Below are 19,482 nucleotides of genomic sequence, written 5' to 3'. Positions count from 1 at the left end.
AGTGGTTAAAGTAACGCAGTGCCGAATTGCAAAAAAATGGCCTGGTCATTAAGGGGGAAAATCCTTTCCGGTCCAGAAGTGGTTAAATGGATGAGGTGGTTACCTTAGTCTAGTGTATCCCTGTTTTCTTACATGCAAAACAAGAATAGATCAATACATTCCAAGGTAAGTAAATGGCTCCACCTAGTGGTAAAAAATAAGAATGGGTTACTGACAAAAAAAAAAAAGGAGGAAAAAAAAAAAAAGTTGTTATTTACAACTTACTGCAGGTTAAAAAAAAAAAATGGACCATAATGCACCTCGATGCATGAAATATTCGATTTTGCTGCTTTTTTTTTCCAGCTTAACCACTTTAGGACCGAAGAATTTTCCTGCTTAATGACCAGGCCACTTTTTGCAACTTAGCACTGCGCGACTTTAACTGACAATTGCGCGGTCATGCAACGCCGTACCCAAACAAAATTTACTTCCTTTGTTTCCCCCACAAAGAGAGCTTTCTTTTGGTGGTATTTGATCACCTTTGCGCTTTTTATTTTTTTGTGCGATACTAATAAAAAAAAAAAAGCGAAAATTTGGCGAAAAAATTGACATTTTCTACTTTGACAGTTAAAAAATATCCAATATATTCAATTTTTGTCATATATTTAGGCCAAAATGTATTTAGCTACATGTCTTTGACAAAAAAAATTCTCAATGAGCGTATTTTTAACCACTTTAAGACCGGAAGATTTTACCCCCTTCCTGACCAGGCCATATTTTGCGATTCGGCACTGCAATATTTTAACGGACAATTGCGCGGTCGCGCGACGCTGTACACAAATTAAATTTATGTCCTTTTTTTCCCCCCCACAAACAGAGCTTTCTTTTGGTGGTATTTGATCACCTGTGCGATTTTTAATTTTTGAATAAAAGAGCGACAATTTTGAAAAAAAAAAAAAAATATTTTTAAAATTCTAATATATGAAATTCCCTCCCAAAAAAAAATTATAAAATCAAATTTTTTTAACATTTTAGGCCAATTTGTTTTCTGCTACTTATTTTTGGTATTAAAAAAAAAATCACAATAAGCGTATTTTGATTGGTTTGCGCAAAAGCTATTGCGTTTACTAACTAAGAGAAACATTGATGTCATTTTTATTGTTTATTTTTTTTGTTACTAGTAATGGTGGCGATCTGCGATTTTTTTTGCAGGACTGCGACATTGTGGCGGACATATCGGACCCCTGACATTTTTGGGGGGACCAGTGACATTACTACAGTAATCAGTTCTATAAATATGCACTGTCACTGTAATAATGACACTGGCAGGGAAAGGGTTAACTTTATTAGTGATCAAGGGGGTTAAATGTATGCCTCATGCTTACTGACTTGTGTGGAGGGAGGGGGTTGTGTGACACAGACACAGATCGCAGGTTCAGCTATGCTGGATCCTGTGATCTGTCCCTGCCTGTCACAGAGAAGATCCGCCTGCTTTGTTTACACAAGCGGGCGGATCTTCTCAGTCCTTCCCCGACGATCGGGGAAGAGCGGCGGTATATCAAAGCAAACTTCCCCATAAGAAATAATGGAAGCTCAGATGATTCGTTCCACAACCATTTATTGATAAGTCTTTCAGTTTATAGTCCATATAAAAAGATTCTAGCAATGTGATCGGTTGTGTGACCATAAAATATCCATCCACAAATGGCGCCTCTTCAAAAGGGATAAGAATAAAGTGACCAGACGTCCCCGGTTTCCGAGGACAGTCCCCGGACTGAGAACACTGTCCCCGCACCATGTCTGTCCTTGGATTTGCCCTCAATTTGCAGGGCCGATCCTGACCTCGGCGGGCAGTTTTCTGGTGGGTGGGGGCCGAATTGGCTGTCAGTGTCAGTTCCAGCTCTGTGCACCGTGACTGTGTGCTGCTTGTAGAATGTAGCGCCATAGTCGCCACTCCTCCTTTTGCATTTGACAGCGCGATCCCGCCCCGGGGACAGTGACCTGACCACCCTCTCCTCCTACCATCCCACCCCTCTCTTTCTATGTCTGCTTCCTTCTCCCATCTCTCTCGGTGTAGCGGTAGTACATAGGGGAGTTCCTCCCTCCTGGATGATGTACTGCAAAGAATTATGGACAAGGTAGTCCAAGGGGGCGGGATTGCCTTTAATAAATTGAGCTACAGACTGAGTTTAATGGGCAAATGCCAGGGGGAGGTGAGTTTCGGATTTAAAGTTTTGCAAAAAAAGGTAATTTTTCTCCACTGATGGGCACTGATAGGCTGCACTGATGTGGTAGCACTGATTGGTTGCACTGATGGGCACTAATGAGGTGGCACTGATTGGTTGCACTGATAAGAAGGCACTAATGGGCAGTGATAGGCTGCACTGATGGGCACTAATGAGATGGCACTGATAGGCGGCACTGATAAGATGGCACTAATGGGTAGTGATAGGCTGCACTGAGGTGGCTTTGATGGGCACTGATAGGCGGCACTGATTGACACTGATAAGATGGCACTAATGGGCACTAATGAGGTGGCACTGATGGGCTGCACTGATAGGCTGCACTGGTGGGTACTGATGGGCACTGATAAGGTGGCACTGATAGGCTGCACTGATGGGCACTTACCACTGACCCTCCAACCCAGACGTACCACTGACCCTCCATCCCAGACTTACCACTGACCCTCCATCCCAGACGTATCACTTACCCTCCATCCCAGACGTACCACTGACCCTCCATCCCAGACGTACCACTGACCCTCCATCCCAGACATACCATTAACCCTCCACCCCAGACGTGCCACTGACCCTCCATCCCGGACCTATCACTGACCCTCCATCCCAGACGTACCACTGACCCTCCATCCCAGACGTACCACTGACCCTCCATCCCAGACGTACCACTGACCCTCCATCCCAGACGTACCACTGACCCTCCATCCCAGACGTAGCACTAACCCTCCATCCCAGACGTACTATTAACCCTCTATCCCAGAAGTACCACTGACCCTCCATCCCAGACATACCATTAACCCTCCACCCCAGACGTACCACTGACCCTCCATCCCAGACGTAGCACTAACCCTCCATCCCAGACGTACTATTAACCCTCTATCCCAGAAGTACCACTGACCCTCCATCCCAGACATACCATTAACCCTCCACCCCAGACGTACCACTGACCCTCCACCCCAGACGTACCACTGACCCTCCATCCCAGACGTACCACTAACCCTCCATCCCGGACGTACCACTGACCCTCCATCCCGGACGTACCACTGACCCTCCATCCCGGACGTACCACTGACCCTCCATCCCAGACGTATCACTGACCCTCCATCCCAGACGTACCACTGACCCTCCATCCCAGACTTATCACTGACCCTCCATCCCAGAAGTATCACTGACCCTCCATCCCAGACGTATCACTGACCCTCCATCCCAGACGTACAACTAACCCTCCATCCCAGACGTACCACTTACCCTCCATCCCAGACGTATCACTTACCCTCCATCCCAGAAGTACCACTGACCCTCCATCCCAGACTTATCACTGACCCTCCATCCCAGACGTATCACTTACCCTCCATCCCAGACGTACAACTAACCCTCCATCCCAGACGTACCACTGACCCTCCATCCCAGACGTACCACTGACCCTCCATCCCAGACGTACCACTGACCCTCCATCCCAGACGTAGCACTAACCCTCCATCCCAGACGTACTATTAACCCTCTATCCCAGAAGTACCACTGACCCTCCATCCCAGACATACCATTAACCCTCCACCCCAGACGTACCACTGACCCTCCATCCCAGACGTACCACTGACCCTCCATCCCAGACGTACCACTAACCCTCCATCCCGGACGTACCACTGACCCTCCATCCCGGACGTACCACTGACCCTCCATCCCAGACGTATCACTGACCCTCCATCCCAGACGTACCACTGACCCTCCATCCCAGAAGTATCACTGACCCTCCATCCCAGACGTATCACTGACCCTCCATCCCAGACGTACAACTAACCCTCCATCCCAGACGTACCACTTACCCTCCATCCCAGACGTATCACTTACCCTCCATCCCAGAAGTACCACTGACCCTCCATCCCAGACTTATCACTGACCCTCCATCCCAGACGTATCACTTACCCTCCATCCCAGACGTACAACTAACCCTCCATCCCAGACGTATCACTTACCCTCCATCCCAGACGTATCACTGACCCTCCATCCCAGACGTACCAGTGACCCTCCATCCCAGACGTACAACTAACTCTCCATCCCAGACGTATCACTTACCCTCCATCCCAGACGTATCACTGACCCTCCATCCCAGAAATACCATTGACCCTCCATCCCAGACCTATCACTGACCCTCCATCCCAGACCTATCACTGACCCTCCATCCCAGACCTATCACTGACCCTCCATCCCAGACGTACCACTGACCCTCCATCCCAGACGTACCACTGACCCTCCATCCCAGACGTACCACTGACCCTCCATCCCAGACGTACCACTGACCCTCCATCCCAGACGTACCACTGACCCTCCATCCCAGACGTACCACTGACCCTCCATCCCAGACGTACCACTGACCCTCCATCCCAGACGTATCACTGACCCTCCATCCCAGACGTACCACTGACCCTCCATCCCAGACGTACCACTGACCCTCCATCCCAGACGTACCATTAACCCTCTATCCCAGACGTACCACTGACCTCCATCCCAGACATACCATTAACCCTCCACCCCAGACGTACCACTGACCCTCCAACCCAGACATACCACTGACCCTCCAACCCAGACGTATCACTGACCCTCCATCCCAGACGTACCACTGACCCTCCATCCCAGACGTACCACTGACCCTCCATCCCAGACGTATCACTGACCCTCCATTCCAGACGTACAACTAACCCTCCATCCCAGACGTATCACTGACCCTCCATCCCAGACGTACAACTAACCCTCCATCCCAGACGTATCACTGACCCTCCATCCCAGACGTACAACTAACCCTCCATCCCAGACGTATCACTGACCCTCCATCCCAGACGTACCATTGACCCTCCATCCCAGACATATCACTTACCCTCCATCCCAGACGTACCACTGACCCTCCATCCCAGACGTACCACTGACCCTCCATCCCAGACGTACCACTGACCCTCCATCCCAGACGTACCACTGACCCTCCATCCCAGACGTATCACTGACCCTCCATCCCAGAGGTACCACTGACCCTCCATCCCAGAGGTACCACTGACCCTCCATCCCAGACTTATCACTGACCCTCCATCCCAGACGTATCACTGACCCTCCATCCCAGACGTACAACTAACCCTCCATCCCAGACGTATCACTGACCCTCCATCCCAGACGTACCACTGACCCTCCATCCCAGACGTACCACTGACCCTCCATCCCAGACGTACCACTGACCCTCCATCCCAGACGTACCACTGACCCTCCATCCCAGACGTATCACTGACCCTCCATCCCAGACGTATCACTGACCCTCCATCCCAGACGTACCACTGACCCTCCATCCCAGACGTACCACTGACCCTCCATCCCAGACGTACAACTAACCCTCCATCCCAGACGTACCACTGACCCTCCATCCCAGATGTAGCACTAACCCTCCATCCCAGACCTACCATTAACCCTCCATCCCAGACGTACCACTGACCCTCCATCCCAGACATACCATTAACCCTCCACCCCAGACGTACCACTGACCCTCCAACCCAGACATACCACTGACCCTCCAACCCAGACATACCACTGACCCTCCAACCCAGACGTATCACTGACCCTCCATCCCAGACGTACCACTGACCCTCCATCGCAGACGTATCACTGACCCTCCATCGCAGACGTATCACTGACCCTCCATCCCAGACGTACAACTAACCCTCCATCCCAGACGTACCATTAACCCTCCATCCCAGACATAACATTAACCCTCCACCCCAGACGTACCACTGACCCTCCATCCCAGACGTACCACTGACCCTCCATCCCAGACGTACCACTGACCCTCCATCCCAGACGTACCACTGACCCTCCATCCCGGACGTACCACTGACCCTCCATCCCGGACGTACCACTGACCCTCCATCCCAGACGTATCACTGACCCTCCATCCCAGAGGTACCACTGACCCTCCATCCCAGACGTACAACTAACCCTCCATCCCAGACGTACAACTAACCCTCCATCCCAGACGTATCACTTACCCTCCATCCCAGACGTATCACTGACCCTCCGTCCCAGACGTATCACTGACCCTCCGTCCCAGACGTACCACTGACCCTCCATCCCAGACGTACCACTGACCCTCCATCCCAGACGTACCACTGACCCTCCATCCCAGACGTACCACTGACCCTCCATCCCAGACGTACCACTGACCCTCCATCCCAGACGTACCACTGGCCCTCTATCCCAGACGTACAACTAACCCTCCATCCCAGACGTATCACTTACCCTCCATCCCAGACGTATCACTGACCCTCTATCCCAGACATACCATTGACCCTCCATCCCAGACCTATCACTGACCCTCCATCCCAGACCTATCACTGACCCTCCATCCCAGACGTACCACTGACCCTCCATCCCAGACTTACCACTGACCCTCCATCCCAGACTTACCACTGACCCTCCATCCCAGACGTACCACTGACCCTCCATCCCAGACGTACCACTGACCCTCCATCCCAGACGTACCACTGACCCTCCATCCCAAACGTACCACTGACCCTCCATCCCAGACTTACCACTGACCCTCCATCCCAGACGTATCACTGTCCCTCCATCCCAGACGTATCACTGACCCTCCATGCCAGACGTACCACTGACCCTCCATCCCAGATGTACAACTGATCCTCCATCCCAGACGTACCACTGACCCTCCATCCCAGACGTACCACTAACCCTCCATCCCAGACGTACCATTAACCCTCTATCCCAGACGTACCACTGACCCTCCATCCCAGACGTACCACTGACCCTCCATCCCAGACGTACCATTAACCCTCCACCCCAGACGTACCACTGACCCTCCAACCCAGACGTACCACTGACCCTCCAACCCAGACGTATCACTGACCCTCCATCCCAGACGTACCACTGACCCTCCATCGCAGACGTATCACTGACCCTCCATCCCAGACGTATCACTGACCCTCCATCCCAGACGTACAACTAACCCTCCATCCCAGACGTATCACTTACCCTCCATCCCAGACGTACCACTGACCCTCCATCCCAGACGTACCATTGACCCTCCATCCCAGACGTACCACTGACCCTCCATCCCAGACGTACCACTGATCCTCCATCCCAGACGTACCACTGACCCTCCATCCCAGACGTATCACTGACCCTCCATCCCAGACGTATCACTTACCCTCCATCCCAGACGTATCACTGACCCTCCATCCCAGACTTATCACTGACCCTCCATCCCAGACGTACCACTGACCCTCCAACCCAGACGTACCACTGACCCTCCAACCCAGACGTACCACTGACCCTCTATCCCAAATGTATCACTTACCCTCACTCCCAGACGTACAACTAACCCTCCATCCCAGACGTACCACTGACCCTCCATCCCAGACTTACCACTGACCCTCTATCCCAAATGTATCACTTACCCTCCATCCCAGACGTAACACTTACCCTCCATCCCAGACGTATCACTGACCCTCCATCCCAGACGTATCACTGACCCTCCATCCCATACGTACCACTGACCCTCCATCCCAGACGTACCACTGACCCTCCATCCCAGACGTACCACTGACCCTCCATCCCAGATGTATCACTTACCCTCCATCCCAGACGTATCACTGACCCTCCATCCCAGACGTACCACTGACCCTCCATCCCAGACGTACCACTGACCCTCCAACCCAGACGTACCACTGACCCTCCATCCCAGACTTACCACTGACCCTCTATCCCAGACGTATCACTGACCCTCCATCCCAGACTTACCACTGACCCTCTATCCCAGACGTATCACTAACCCTCCATCCCAGACTTACCACTGACCCTCCATCCCAGACTTACCACTGACCCTCCATCCCAGACTTACCACTGACCCTCCATCCCAGACTTACCACTGACCCTCCATCCCAGACGTACCACTAACCCTCCATCCCAGACGTACCACTTACCCTCCATCCCATACGTACCACTGACCCTCCATCCCAGACGTGCCACTGACCCTCCATCCCAGACGTACCACTGACCCTCCATCCCAGACGTACCACTTACCCTCCATCCCAGACGTATCACTGACCCTCCATCCCAGACGTACCACTGACCCTCCATCCCAGACGTACCACTGACCCTCCATCCCAGACGTACCACTGACCCTCCAACCCAGACGTACCACTGACCCTCCATCCCAGACGTACCACTAACCCTCCATCCCAGATGTACCACTTACCCTCCATCCCATACGTACCACTGACCCTCCATCCCAGACGTATCACTGACCCTCCATCCCAGACGTACCACTGACCCTCCATCCCAGACGTACCACTGACCCTCCAACCCAGACGTACCACTGACCCTCCATCCCAGACTTACCACTGACCCTCTATCCCAGACGTATCACTAACCCTCCATCCCAGACTTACCACTGACCCTCCATCCCAGACTTACCACTGACCCTCCATCCCAGACTTACCACTAACCCTCCATCCCAGACGTACCACTTACCCTCCATCCCAGACGTACCACTGACCCTCCATCCCAGACGTACCACTAACCCTCCATCCCAGACGTACCACTAACCCTCCATCCCAGACGTACCACTTACCCTCCATCCCAGACATACCACTGACTCTCTATTAATTAGTACCACTAACCCAATCCCCCCCCCCCCCATCTAAAGCTTAGTAACAAAGTGTCCCTAGAAATATCATCATTCTCCCCATCCTTGACTTTGCAATGTAAACTCCCTGGAAATTTTACTTCCTTCCATCACTGAATCAGCAGACTCCCTACGAATCCCCCCATCCTCCCATCCCCCGCACAGCAGCAGGATGTATCCTGAAATACATTCCATCCCTCCTTAGCTCAGCAGTGATGTGTCCCTAAAAATGTCTCACTGCCCACCCAAGCTGAGCTCTCCAGGGCTAATTAGCGATATCATCCATATCCATCCTAAAGCTTACCATACACTAAGCAATCTGATTGGACAATCTCTATACAATCTAGATTTACTAAACTATGTAATTTGTGGACAAATCTAAACAATTTGATTGCATTTGTATCAAATCAGGCTGGCCCTTGCGACACGTAGTTGATGGCAAACCTACAGGAGATTGTACAATCAGATTGTATAGTGTATGGTCACCTTTATGGTTAATAAATTAATAGTTTCCTTTCCAATCTATTTCTCCTGATAGGAATAATCGGTCTATAATAGACAACCCAATCGATCGATATGTCACACACTGGGAAGTCGATTTTTGAATGATAATTGGAGGATACAATAATTCGTTACCGATCACATCTCCATTTCTATTATGCAAGCACATAATCTGATCGATCGTTTTTCGATCTCCGTGCTGCCGACCGATCATTCCCACCCCGGACCGATCGACTCAGCTTAACCTAAATTGATAGGAGGGGGAAGTCGTAGCTAATCAATTGCTTGCTGATTTGATTGCTTCATTCGGGAGATAAAATCGAAGCGTGTATGGTTCCTATAAAGCATGGCAGAGTGACGAGGATGCGGTAACCCATAGCAACCAGAAATAAACTTCTTACCGGACCCAAACTGCCATCCAACTGGTCGATATGGGTTACCACCCTCTGCACACCCCCTTCGCCCTCCGTTTGCTGAATGAGCCTGAAAATGCATTAAACTGAATGGAACTGGCAAGAGACGCTGGCACACTCTCCGTCGGGGGGGCGTTGGTTGCCATGGCGATGGTACTCCAGGAAAGGGGTTGCAGTACTGTACTAAATCCTGGAGGTGGAGCTGTGACTTTTCATACACAATATACTATAGAAATACACTATACTACCAAAAGTATTGGGACGCCTGCCTTTACACACACATGAACTTTAATGGCACCCCAGTCTTAGTCCGTAGGGTTCAATATTGAGTTGGCCCACCCTTTGCTGCGATAACAGCTTCAACTCTTCTGGGAAGGCTGTCCACAAGGTTTAGGAGTGTGTCTATGGGAATGTTTGACCATTCTTCCAGAAGCACATTTGTGAGGTCAGGCACTGATGTTGGACGAGAAGGCCTGGCTCGCAGTTTACGCTCTAATTCATCCCAAAGGTGTTCTATCGGGTTGAGGTCAGGACTCTGTGCATCCCTGTGCATCCTCCCCTGATGACGTGTAAAGGCAAGCGTCCCAATAATAAATAAAATAATAAAAAGAATAATAGTTTTGAATGGTAATAACACTCAAACGCCCTAGCGTTAACGCGCATCTAGACACGCCAAGCAATTTTTCTGCCAAAACACCGCTGCTCCTGGACGCACAGGCCGCATGGGGGTTTTTTTTCTGCCTGTAGATGCCTATGTATTTGCATGGACACGAAGCCTAACATGCAGGAGCGTTAGAGGCAGAAAAAAGAAAAAAAAAATTAGCGCTACTCCCTTGGGTGCTATCATTGACCTCTTCACCTTGGGTGCCAGAGAACCTTGCCCTGGCACTGTACCCAGCCATGGATGGTCCTCTCTGCCCCTAGTGCCTATTGCAACTGATATTCAAACCATGTGTGTCAGTATTTTGATATACAGTAACTATCAAAGATTCCAAATTTATTTTTGGCGAGTGTATGATGTGTATACTGTATAATATATTTATATACATATATATACATACATATATATATACATACATATACATACATATATATATATATATATATATATATATATATATATATATACACACACATACATATATATATATATACATATATATATACACATATATATATATATATATATATATATATATACATATATATATACACACATATATATACACACATATACATATATATATATATATATATATATATATATATATATATATTTTTTTTTTTTTTTTTTTTTTTCCTTATTTGGATTTTTTTTTGTCATATCTTTGACATCTTCCCCTTGGGTGCAAGAGGACATTGTCCTGGTGCTGTCCTCACCCCTGGAACTACACCTCTGCCCCTAACTCCCATTGCAACTGATACTCAAACCAACTCTATCGACATTTCAAAATCACATAATATCAAAAACTTCAATTTTCTATTATAATATTATTTCCTAAATTAAACTTTTTTTATTGCATCATTGGCATATTCTTCTTGGGTGCCAAAGGACCTTCTCCCAATACTGTGCCCACCCCTAGATGTACACCTCTGTGCCTAACACCTATAGCAACTGATACCCAAACTATCTGTATCAATATTTCAAAATCACATGTTCATCAAAATTTCGACTAGCGCATGATGTACTTTATATATTTTTTGGTACCTTGATTTCTTTTTTTTTTTTTTATCATTTTATTAGCTTCTTCACCTTGGGTGCCAGAGGACCTCGTCCTGGTGCAACTCTGCCCCTAACGCCTATTACAACCGATACCCAAGCCGCTGTATTCATTTTTCCAAAATCCAATTATATCTAAAGTTTTAAATCAATTTTGACTAGTATAAATTTTTTTTTTTCCTAATTTAAACTTTTTTACTGTATAATTGGCATCTTTGCCTTGGGTGCCAGAGGACCTCCTCCCGGCAACGTGGCGACTCAAGGATGTACAACCGATACCCAAACCATCTGTATCAATATTTCAAAATCCCATCTTATCAAAAATTTCAATTTAATTTTCAAATAGTGTATAATGCAATTTTTTTTTCCGAATTTGAATTTTTTAATTGTATCATTGGCATCTTTACTTTGGGTGCCAGAGGACCTCATCCTGGTGCTGCACTCACTCTTGGTTGCCATAGGCATTGGGGGCAGAAGTGTACATCCAAGAGTGAGTGCAGCACCAAGATGAGGTTCTCCGACACCCAAAGTGAAGATGCCAATGATATAAGTAAAAAAATTAAAATTGGTGTATAATGTATTTTTTATTTTTTGCCTGTGCCGACTCCCGGATGTACAACCGATACCCAAAGCATCTGTATCTATATTTCAAAATCACATCTTATCAAAGATTTAAATTTAATTTTAGAATGGTCTATAATGTAAAAAATGTTTTCCTAACTTGAATTTTTTAATGGTATCATTGGCATCTTCACTTTGGGTGCCAGAGGACTTCATCCTGGTGCTGCACTCACTCTTGGATGTACACCTCCGCCCCTAACGTCTTTGGCAACCAAGAGTGAGTGTAGCACCAGGACGAGGCCCCCTGGGACCCAAAGTGAAGATGCTAATGATAGATTTTAAAAAAAATTACATTAAACAACATTCGAAAATGAAATTTAAATTTTTGATAAGATGTGATTTTGAAATATCGATACAGATGGTTTGGGTATTGGTTGGCAAAGGCGTTAGGGGCAGAGGGTACATTTGACACCCAAACCAATTGTATCGATATTTCAAAATCAAACAATTTATTTTTCGAAGAGTGTATAATGTTATTTTGTTTTTCCTAAATTGCATTTTTTAATTCTATCATTGGCTTCACTTTGGCTGCCAGAGGACCTCCTCCTGGTGCTGCTCTTACCTTTGGATGTAGACCTCGGCCCCTAACGCCTACAGCAACTTATACCCGAACCATCTGTGTCGATATTTCAGACTCACATCTTATTTAAAATGTAATTTCCGATTAGTGTAAAATGTCATTTCTTTTTTCCAAATTTGAATTTAATTGTATCTTTGGCATCTTCACTTTGGGTGCCAGGGGACCTCATCTTGGTGCTACACTCACTCTTGGTTGTCAAAGGCATTGGGGGCAGAAGTGTACATCCAAGAGTGAGTGCAGCACCAAGATGCGGTCCTCTGGCACCCAAAGTAAAGATGCCAATGATATAATTAAAAAATTCAAATTGGTGTATAATGTAATTTTTTTTTCCTAATTTGAATTTTTTAATTGTACCATTGGCATCTTCACTTTGGGTTCCAGAGGACCTCATCCTGGTGCTGCAATCACTCTTGGATGCCAAAGGCATTGGGGGCAGAAGTGTACATCCAAGAGTGAGTGCAGCACCAAGATGAGGTCCTCTGGCACCCAAAGTGAAGATGTCAATGATACAATTAAAAAATTCAAATTAGGAAAAGAAAATTACATTATACACCAATTTGAATTTTTTAAATTATATCTTTGGCATCTTCACTTTGGGTGCCGGAGGACCTCATCTTGGTGATGCACTCACTCTTGGATGTACACAGGGCAGCCATCAGGGGGGGACAGCCCATACACATGTAGGGGGCCCAGGCATTCCGAGGGGCCCAGCCGGCAAGGCCCCAACCAACGAGACCGAGTTGTTGCTGTTGTAGTAAGTAGCAATTGCTAAAGCATGGAGGCTGCAGAGTAAGCCGATGCAGCTGAAAGGATGTCTCTTTGCTGGATTGCGCTGTCTCTTTGCTGAATATATGAGGCTGTCTTTTTACTGGATTGGGATGTCTCTTTGATGGATTGGATTAATTTCAATTTATTAAGTTATAAGAGTGTTAAAAAAGAAGTGGTTGCACTGAAGGACTCGGTGGGATGGTCCGTGGGCGGACTTGGTGGGACGGCAAGAGGGCTGCCCTGTGGAATGTTGGTGGTCAGGCCCAGAGGGGCCCAGGCCTAAATCTGTGTAAGGGGCCCCAAAATTTCTGATGGCTGCCCTGGATGTACCCTTCTGCCACCAATGCCTATGGCAACCAAGAGTGAGTGCAGCACCAAGATGAGGTCCTCCGGCACCCAAAGTGAAGATGCCAATGATACAATTAAAAAAATTCAAATTAGGAAAAGAAAATTACATTATACACCAATTTGAATTTTTTTAATTATATCTTTGGCATCTTCACTTTGGGTGCCAGAGGACCTCATCTTGGTGCTGCACTCACTCTTGGATGTACCCTTCTGCCCCCAATGCCTATGGCAACCAAGAGTGAGTGCAGCACCAAGATGAGGTCCTCCGGCACCCAAAGTGGAGATGCCAATGATACAGTTAAAAAATTAAAATTAGGGAAAAAAATTTACATTATACACCAATCTGAATTTTTTAAATTATATCTTTGGCATCTTCACTTTTGGGTGCCAGAATTGAAAATTACATACATTTTGGATAAGATGTGAGTCTGAAATATCGATACAGATGGTTTGGGTTTCAAAATCAGATCCTATCAAAGATTTAAATTTCATTTTCGAATGGTTTATAATGTAATTTTTTTTCCCTAATTTGCATTTTTTAATTGTATCTTTGGCATCTTCACTTTGGGCGCCAGGGGACCTCATCCTGGTGCTAGACTCACTCTTGTTTGCCATAGGCATTGGGGGCAGAAGTGTACATCCAAGAGTGAGTGCAGCACCAAGATGAGGTCCTCCGGCACCCAAAGTGAAGATGCCAATGATATAAGTAAGAAAAATTCAAATTGGTGTATATTGTAAATTTATTTTTATTTTTTTAATCCCAAACCATCTGTATCGATATTTCAAAATCACATCTTATCAAAGATTTAAATTTCATTTTCGGAATGGTTTATAATGTAAATTTTTTTTCCTAATTTTAATTTTTTTATTGCATTTTTGGCATCTTCACTTTGGGTTCCAGGGGACCTCATCCTGGTGCTACACTCACTCTTGGTTGCCAAAGGCATTGGGGGCAGAAGTGTACATCCAAGAGTGAGTGCAGCACCAAGATGAGGTCCTCTGGCACCCAAAGTGGAGATGCCAATGATACAATTAAAAAATTAAAATTAAGGAAAAAAATGTATATTATATACCAATCTGAATTTTTTTAATTATATCTTTGGCATCTTAACTTTGGGTGCCAGAATTTGGAAAAAATAAATTACATTTTACGCTAATTGAAAATGACATACATTTTGGATAAGATGTGAGTCTGAAATATCGATACAGATGGTTTGGGTTTCAAAATCAGATCTTATCAAAATTTAAATTTCATTTTCGAAATGGTTTATAATGTAAATTTTTTTTCCTAATTTGAATTTTTTAATTGTTATCTTTGGCATCTTCACTTTGGGTGCCATAGGACCTCATCCTGGTGCTGCACTCACTCTTGGTTGCCAAAGGCATTGGGGGCAGAAGTGTACATCCAAGAGTGAGTGCAGCACCAAGATGAGGTCCTCTGGCACCCAAAGTGAAGATGTCAATGTCACAATTAAAAAATTCAAATTAGGAAAAGAAAATTACATTATACACCAATTTGAATTTTTTAAATTATATCTTTGGCATCTTCACTTTGGGTGCCAGAATTTGGAAAAAATAAATTACATTTTACACTAATTGAAAATGACATACATTTTGGATAAGATGTGAATCTGAAATATCGATACAGATGATTTGGGTTTCAAAATCAGAGCTTATCAACGATTTAAATTTCATTTTCGAAATGGTTAATAATGTCAATTTTTTTTTCCTAATTAGAATTTTTTAATTGTTATCTTTGGCATCTTCACTTTGGGTGCCAGGGGACCTCATCCTGGTGCTGTACTTTTGTGTTTCAAAATCAGATCTTATCAAAGATTTAAATTTAATTTTTGAATGGTTTATGTAAATTTTTTTTTCCTAATTTGAATTCTTTAATTGTATCTTTGGCATCTTCACTTTGGGTGCCAGAGGACCTCATCGTGGTGCTATACTTACCCTTGGATGGACGCCCCAGACGCCTATAGCAACTGATACCCAAAGCATCTGTTATCTACGGTATATTTCTATATCACATCAAATTTTTTATTAATTTTTTTTTTAAATATTTTAATTCAATTTCAATTACGATACCTCTATTTTTTTCAACTTTGTATCAATTTTTTTTTTTTTTTTTTTTATCATACCATTGACCTCGTCGCCTGTGCTACCAGAGAACCCCCCTCTGCCTATAACGTTTCGTTCTTGCAACCGAACCTTTTTTTTTTTTTTGCAAACCCAACGCCGATTGCATGCTTTTTTTTTTTTCTGTCTCACTTGAGGACAAGGAGAAGTCTGTAATACGTAAAAGAAATCCAGTGCAGCTGTAGCCCTTAGAGGAGGATCCCTCAGCAGGGTGGTTGTGCAGTGCAGGTCTGACTGACAAGCTTAGTGCGGGGTGGAGTAGTTGGGTGTGGACAGGGAAGGAGAAGCTCTGTGTGAGAAAACAGAGGAACACATACTGAACCGAGGACTGGCACATAAGGACTAAAAGGTTCAAGACCAAACCCTTTAAGGAAGGGGGGCTTCTGTTGAGGGGACACGGTGGTCTCCCCAAGGGTCCGTATCCCTTTCCCCCCAATGGGTGCAGGAGGACGCCGGGCTGCGGATTGAGTGCTGCTGGAGATGAAACCATTTGAAACCCCCCTAACGCACACAGCAAGGGCTGGTGGTGAGCAGACAGTATAGATACTATACGTTGTATTGCCTACAGGGCCCCACCCCGTAAACACACCCAGAATGTACTGAAGAGGAGGAGGAGGAGGGGAGCCAGACAAAAAGCAGACAGCCCTGGCTAGCGAAGCCTGTACAAAGGTGGCCGAAAAGCCTCGCATGCCTACGGCGCGGAGCTGCTAACCCACGGGGAGGGCGCCGCAGCCTGCCAACGGATCGCCAGTCGGCGGCGGGCGATGCATTCGGAGACCCAGGCGGTAAGTCATCAGTCAACCTGCTCTTCTTCCATCTATCGCTATGCAGGTCACCTCGGAGCATTTGCCCCGCTCGGCTGACCATCCCGCAGAGGGTTTCTTTTGGGGGTGGGTGGGGGGGGGGGACCCCGAGCAGCATCAGCTGCCTCTTCCGACACCGGCCACCATCTTTGCTGTCTCTTAAAGAGACAGTGCACGTAAAAAAAAAAAAAAAAAATGAGGGAACAAAGTACATTGGTCGGATGGAGGGTGTAAAGGAGGGGTTGAGTTGCCCACAGCTATTCATCGATCAAAAGAGAAAATGTATATCATCGGTTGTGTGTGCTTCCTGTACGGGGGCTGTAGGCAAAGCCTTGAAATGGTTCAATTTTTCTTTTTTTTTTTTTTTGAATATCTGTGAGCTGCGGTACATTTTTATTTTGCAAATCCTACAATCGGTGATCTGCGTCCGCTCGATTGTTTAAGGGGAAGCGACCAGCATGCATTGAGTAGTGTTTTTGCACTGTGTGTATATGTGTGTATGTGTATATACATATTATTATTCAGGATTTATATAGCGCCAACAGTTTGCGCAGCGCTTTACAATGTAGAGGGGAGACAGTACAATTACAATACAATTTAATACAGAAGGAATAGGAGGGACCTGCTTGCGGAGCTTACAATCTAAAGGATATTACAGTTTACTCCAAGGATGCATTCACATCTAAGCGTCGTGCCAAGGTTCGCTTTTGCGCTCTCACTCTTTTCGCACTCGCTCTTTTTGTGCATGCTCTCTCTTTTCGTTCTCGCTCACTCTCTCTATCGCTTTTCGCTCTATCGATTTCTATCTCTCTTTTCGCTCTCGCTTTCTCTCTCTTTTCGCTCTCCCTTCCTCTCTCTCTCTTTTCGCTCTCCCTTTTTTCGCTCTCGCTTCCTTCTCTCTCTCTCTTTTTTCGCTCTCGCTTCCTCTCTCTCTCGCTCTCTTTTCGCTCTCGCTTCCTCTCTCTCTCGCTCTCTTTTCGCTCTCGCTTCCTCTCTCTCTCGCTCTCTTTTCGCTCTCGCTTCCTCTCTCTCTCGCTCTCTTATCGCTCTCGCTTCCCCTCTCTCTCGCTCTCTTATCGCTCTCGCTTCCTCTCTCTCTCGCTCTCTTTTCGCTCTCGCTTCCTCTCTCTCTCTCTTTTCGCTCTCGCTTCCTCTCTCTCTCTCTTTTCGCTCTCGCTTCCTCTCTCTCTCCCTTTTCGCTCTCGCTTCCTCTCTCTCTTTTCGCTCCCGCTTCCCCTCTCTCTCTCTTTTCGCTCCCGCTTCCCCTCTCTCTCTCTTTTCGCTCCCGCTTCCCCTCTCTCTCTTTTCGCTCCCGCTTCCTCTCTCTCTTTCCGCTCTTGCTTCCTCTCTCTTTTCGCTCTCGCTTCCCCTCTCTTTTCGCTCTCGCTTCCCCTCTCTCTCTTTTCGCTCTCGCTTCCCCTCTCTCTCTTTTCGCTCCCGCTTCCTCTCTCTCTCTCTTTCCGCTTTCGCTTCCTCTCTCTTTCCGCTCTCGCTTCCTCTCTCTTTCCGCTCTCGCTTCCTCTCTCTTTCCGCTCTCGCTTCCTCTCTCTCTCTTTTCGCTCTCGCTTCCTCTCTCTCTCTTTTCGCTCTTGCTCGCCTTCTCTCTCTTTTCGCTTCCGTTCACCCTCTCTCTTTTCGCTCGCCTCTCTCCTGCACGCGCGCTTTCTTTCTCTCGCTCGCGTGCGCGCTCTCTCTTTCTCTCCCTTTCTCTCACGCTCTCTTTCTCTCTTTCTCGCACGCTCTCTTTCTCTCTTTCTCGCACGCTCTCTTTCTCTCTCTCTCGTGCGCGCTCTCTCTCCTGCGCTCTCTTTCTCTCTTGTGCTCTCTCTCTTTGTAGTGCTTGAGCGCTCTCTCGCGCTTGCGCGATCTCTCTGTGTATACACACACTGTATCACTGTATATATTTATTTCAGTTTACTCTGAGGCTGCACTCCCATCTGAGCGTCGTGCCAACGCTTGTTTTCGCACCACACACACATAAGGCATCCAATTCATTTGAATGGGATGTCCTATGCCCAACAAACATGAACATGCCAAAGACGCTCCTGTACTATTTTGGCCTCATGCACACGCGCAGAAAAAATGCCGCTGTTAATTTTTTTTTTTAATGCCCTGGAACATTATTTATTTTATTTAATGTAGCTATGCAGATGTTTATGTGTGTTTTTGTGCGCAGCATTAAGGCTGGGTTCACACTAGTGCGAATTGGATGGGGGGTTTCTCTGCATCCAATTCGCATGACAGGAGAGTGTGACCGCCTCTCAATGGAGCCGGTTCCTCTTATGTAAATTTGCCCCACTCCTTTTTTAATGTATGTGACTCCCTCCAAAATCGAAGGACTACAAGTCCCAGCTTGAACTCCTGAGATCTCACGAGAGGAGGGGCGTGAGATGGGGGGGGGGGGGTAAGAGGGGATGGGAGAGAGAGAGGGGGGTGGTTGAGGGAGAGAGAGAGAGGGGGGGGGTGAGGGAGAGAGAGGGGGGTGAGAGAGAGAGGGGGTGGGTGAGGGACGGAGGGAGAGAGAGAGGGGGGTGATGAAAGAGAGAGGGGGATCAAAGAGAGAGATAGGGGGATGAGAGAGAGAGAGGGGGATGAGAGAGAGAGAGGGGGATGAGAGAGAGAGAGGGGGATGAGAGAGAGGGGGATGAGAGAGAGAGAGGGGGATGAGAGAGAGAGAGAGGGGGATGAGAGAGA

The 19,482-nt window shown here is 47.0% G+C and overlaps 2 protein-coding genes across 2 annotated transcripts in view; both read left to right on the top strand.

The window, feature by feature from the left end:
- Positions 1–19,482, top strand: part of LOC309559680 (rho GTPase-activating protein 6-like) — a 189,229-nt gene that overhangs the window by 95,765 nt on the left and 73,982 nt on the right. The gene's annotated exons all lie outside the window — the stretch shown is intronic.
- Positions 16,088–19,482, top strand: part of LOC309559687 (Krueppel-like factor 8) — an 89,659-nt gene continuing 86,264 nt past the window's right edge. The window contains exon 1 of the mRNA XM_082263092.1: positions 16,088–16,770. Coding sequence (XP_082119218.1) covers positions 16,750–16,770 — 21 coding nt within the window. The 5' untranslated portion in view covers positions 16,088–16,749. The remainder of the gene's footprint in view (positions 16,771–19,482) is intronic.

Source organism: Pelophylax lessonae (assembly GCF_965119305.1).
Source record: "Pelophylax lessonae genome assembly, chromosome: 7".
Lineage (NCBI taxonomy): Eukaryota > Metazoa > Chordata > Amphibia > Anura > Ranidae > Pelophylax > Pelophylax lessonae.
This window is presented reverse-complemented; position numbering and strand designations above follow the sequence as displayed.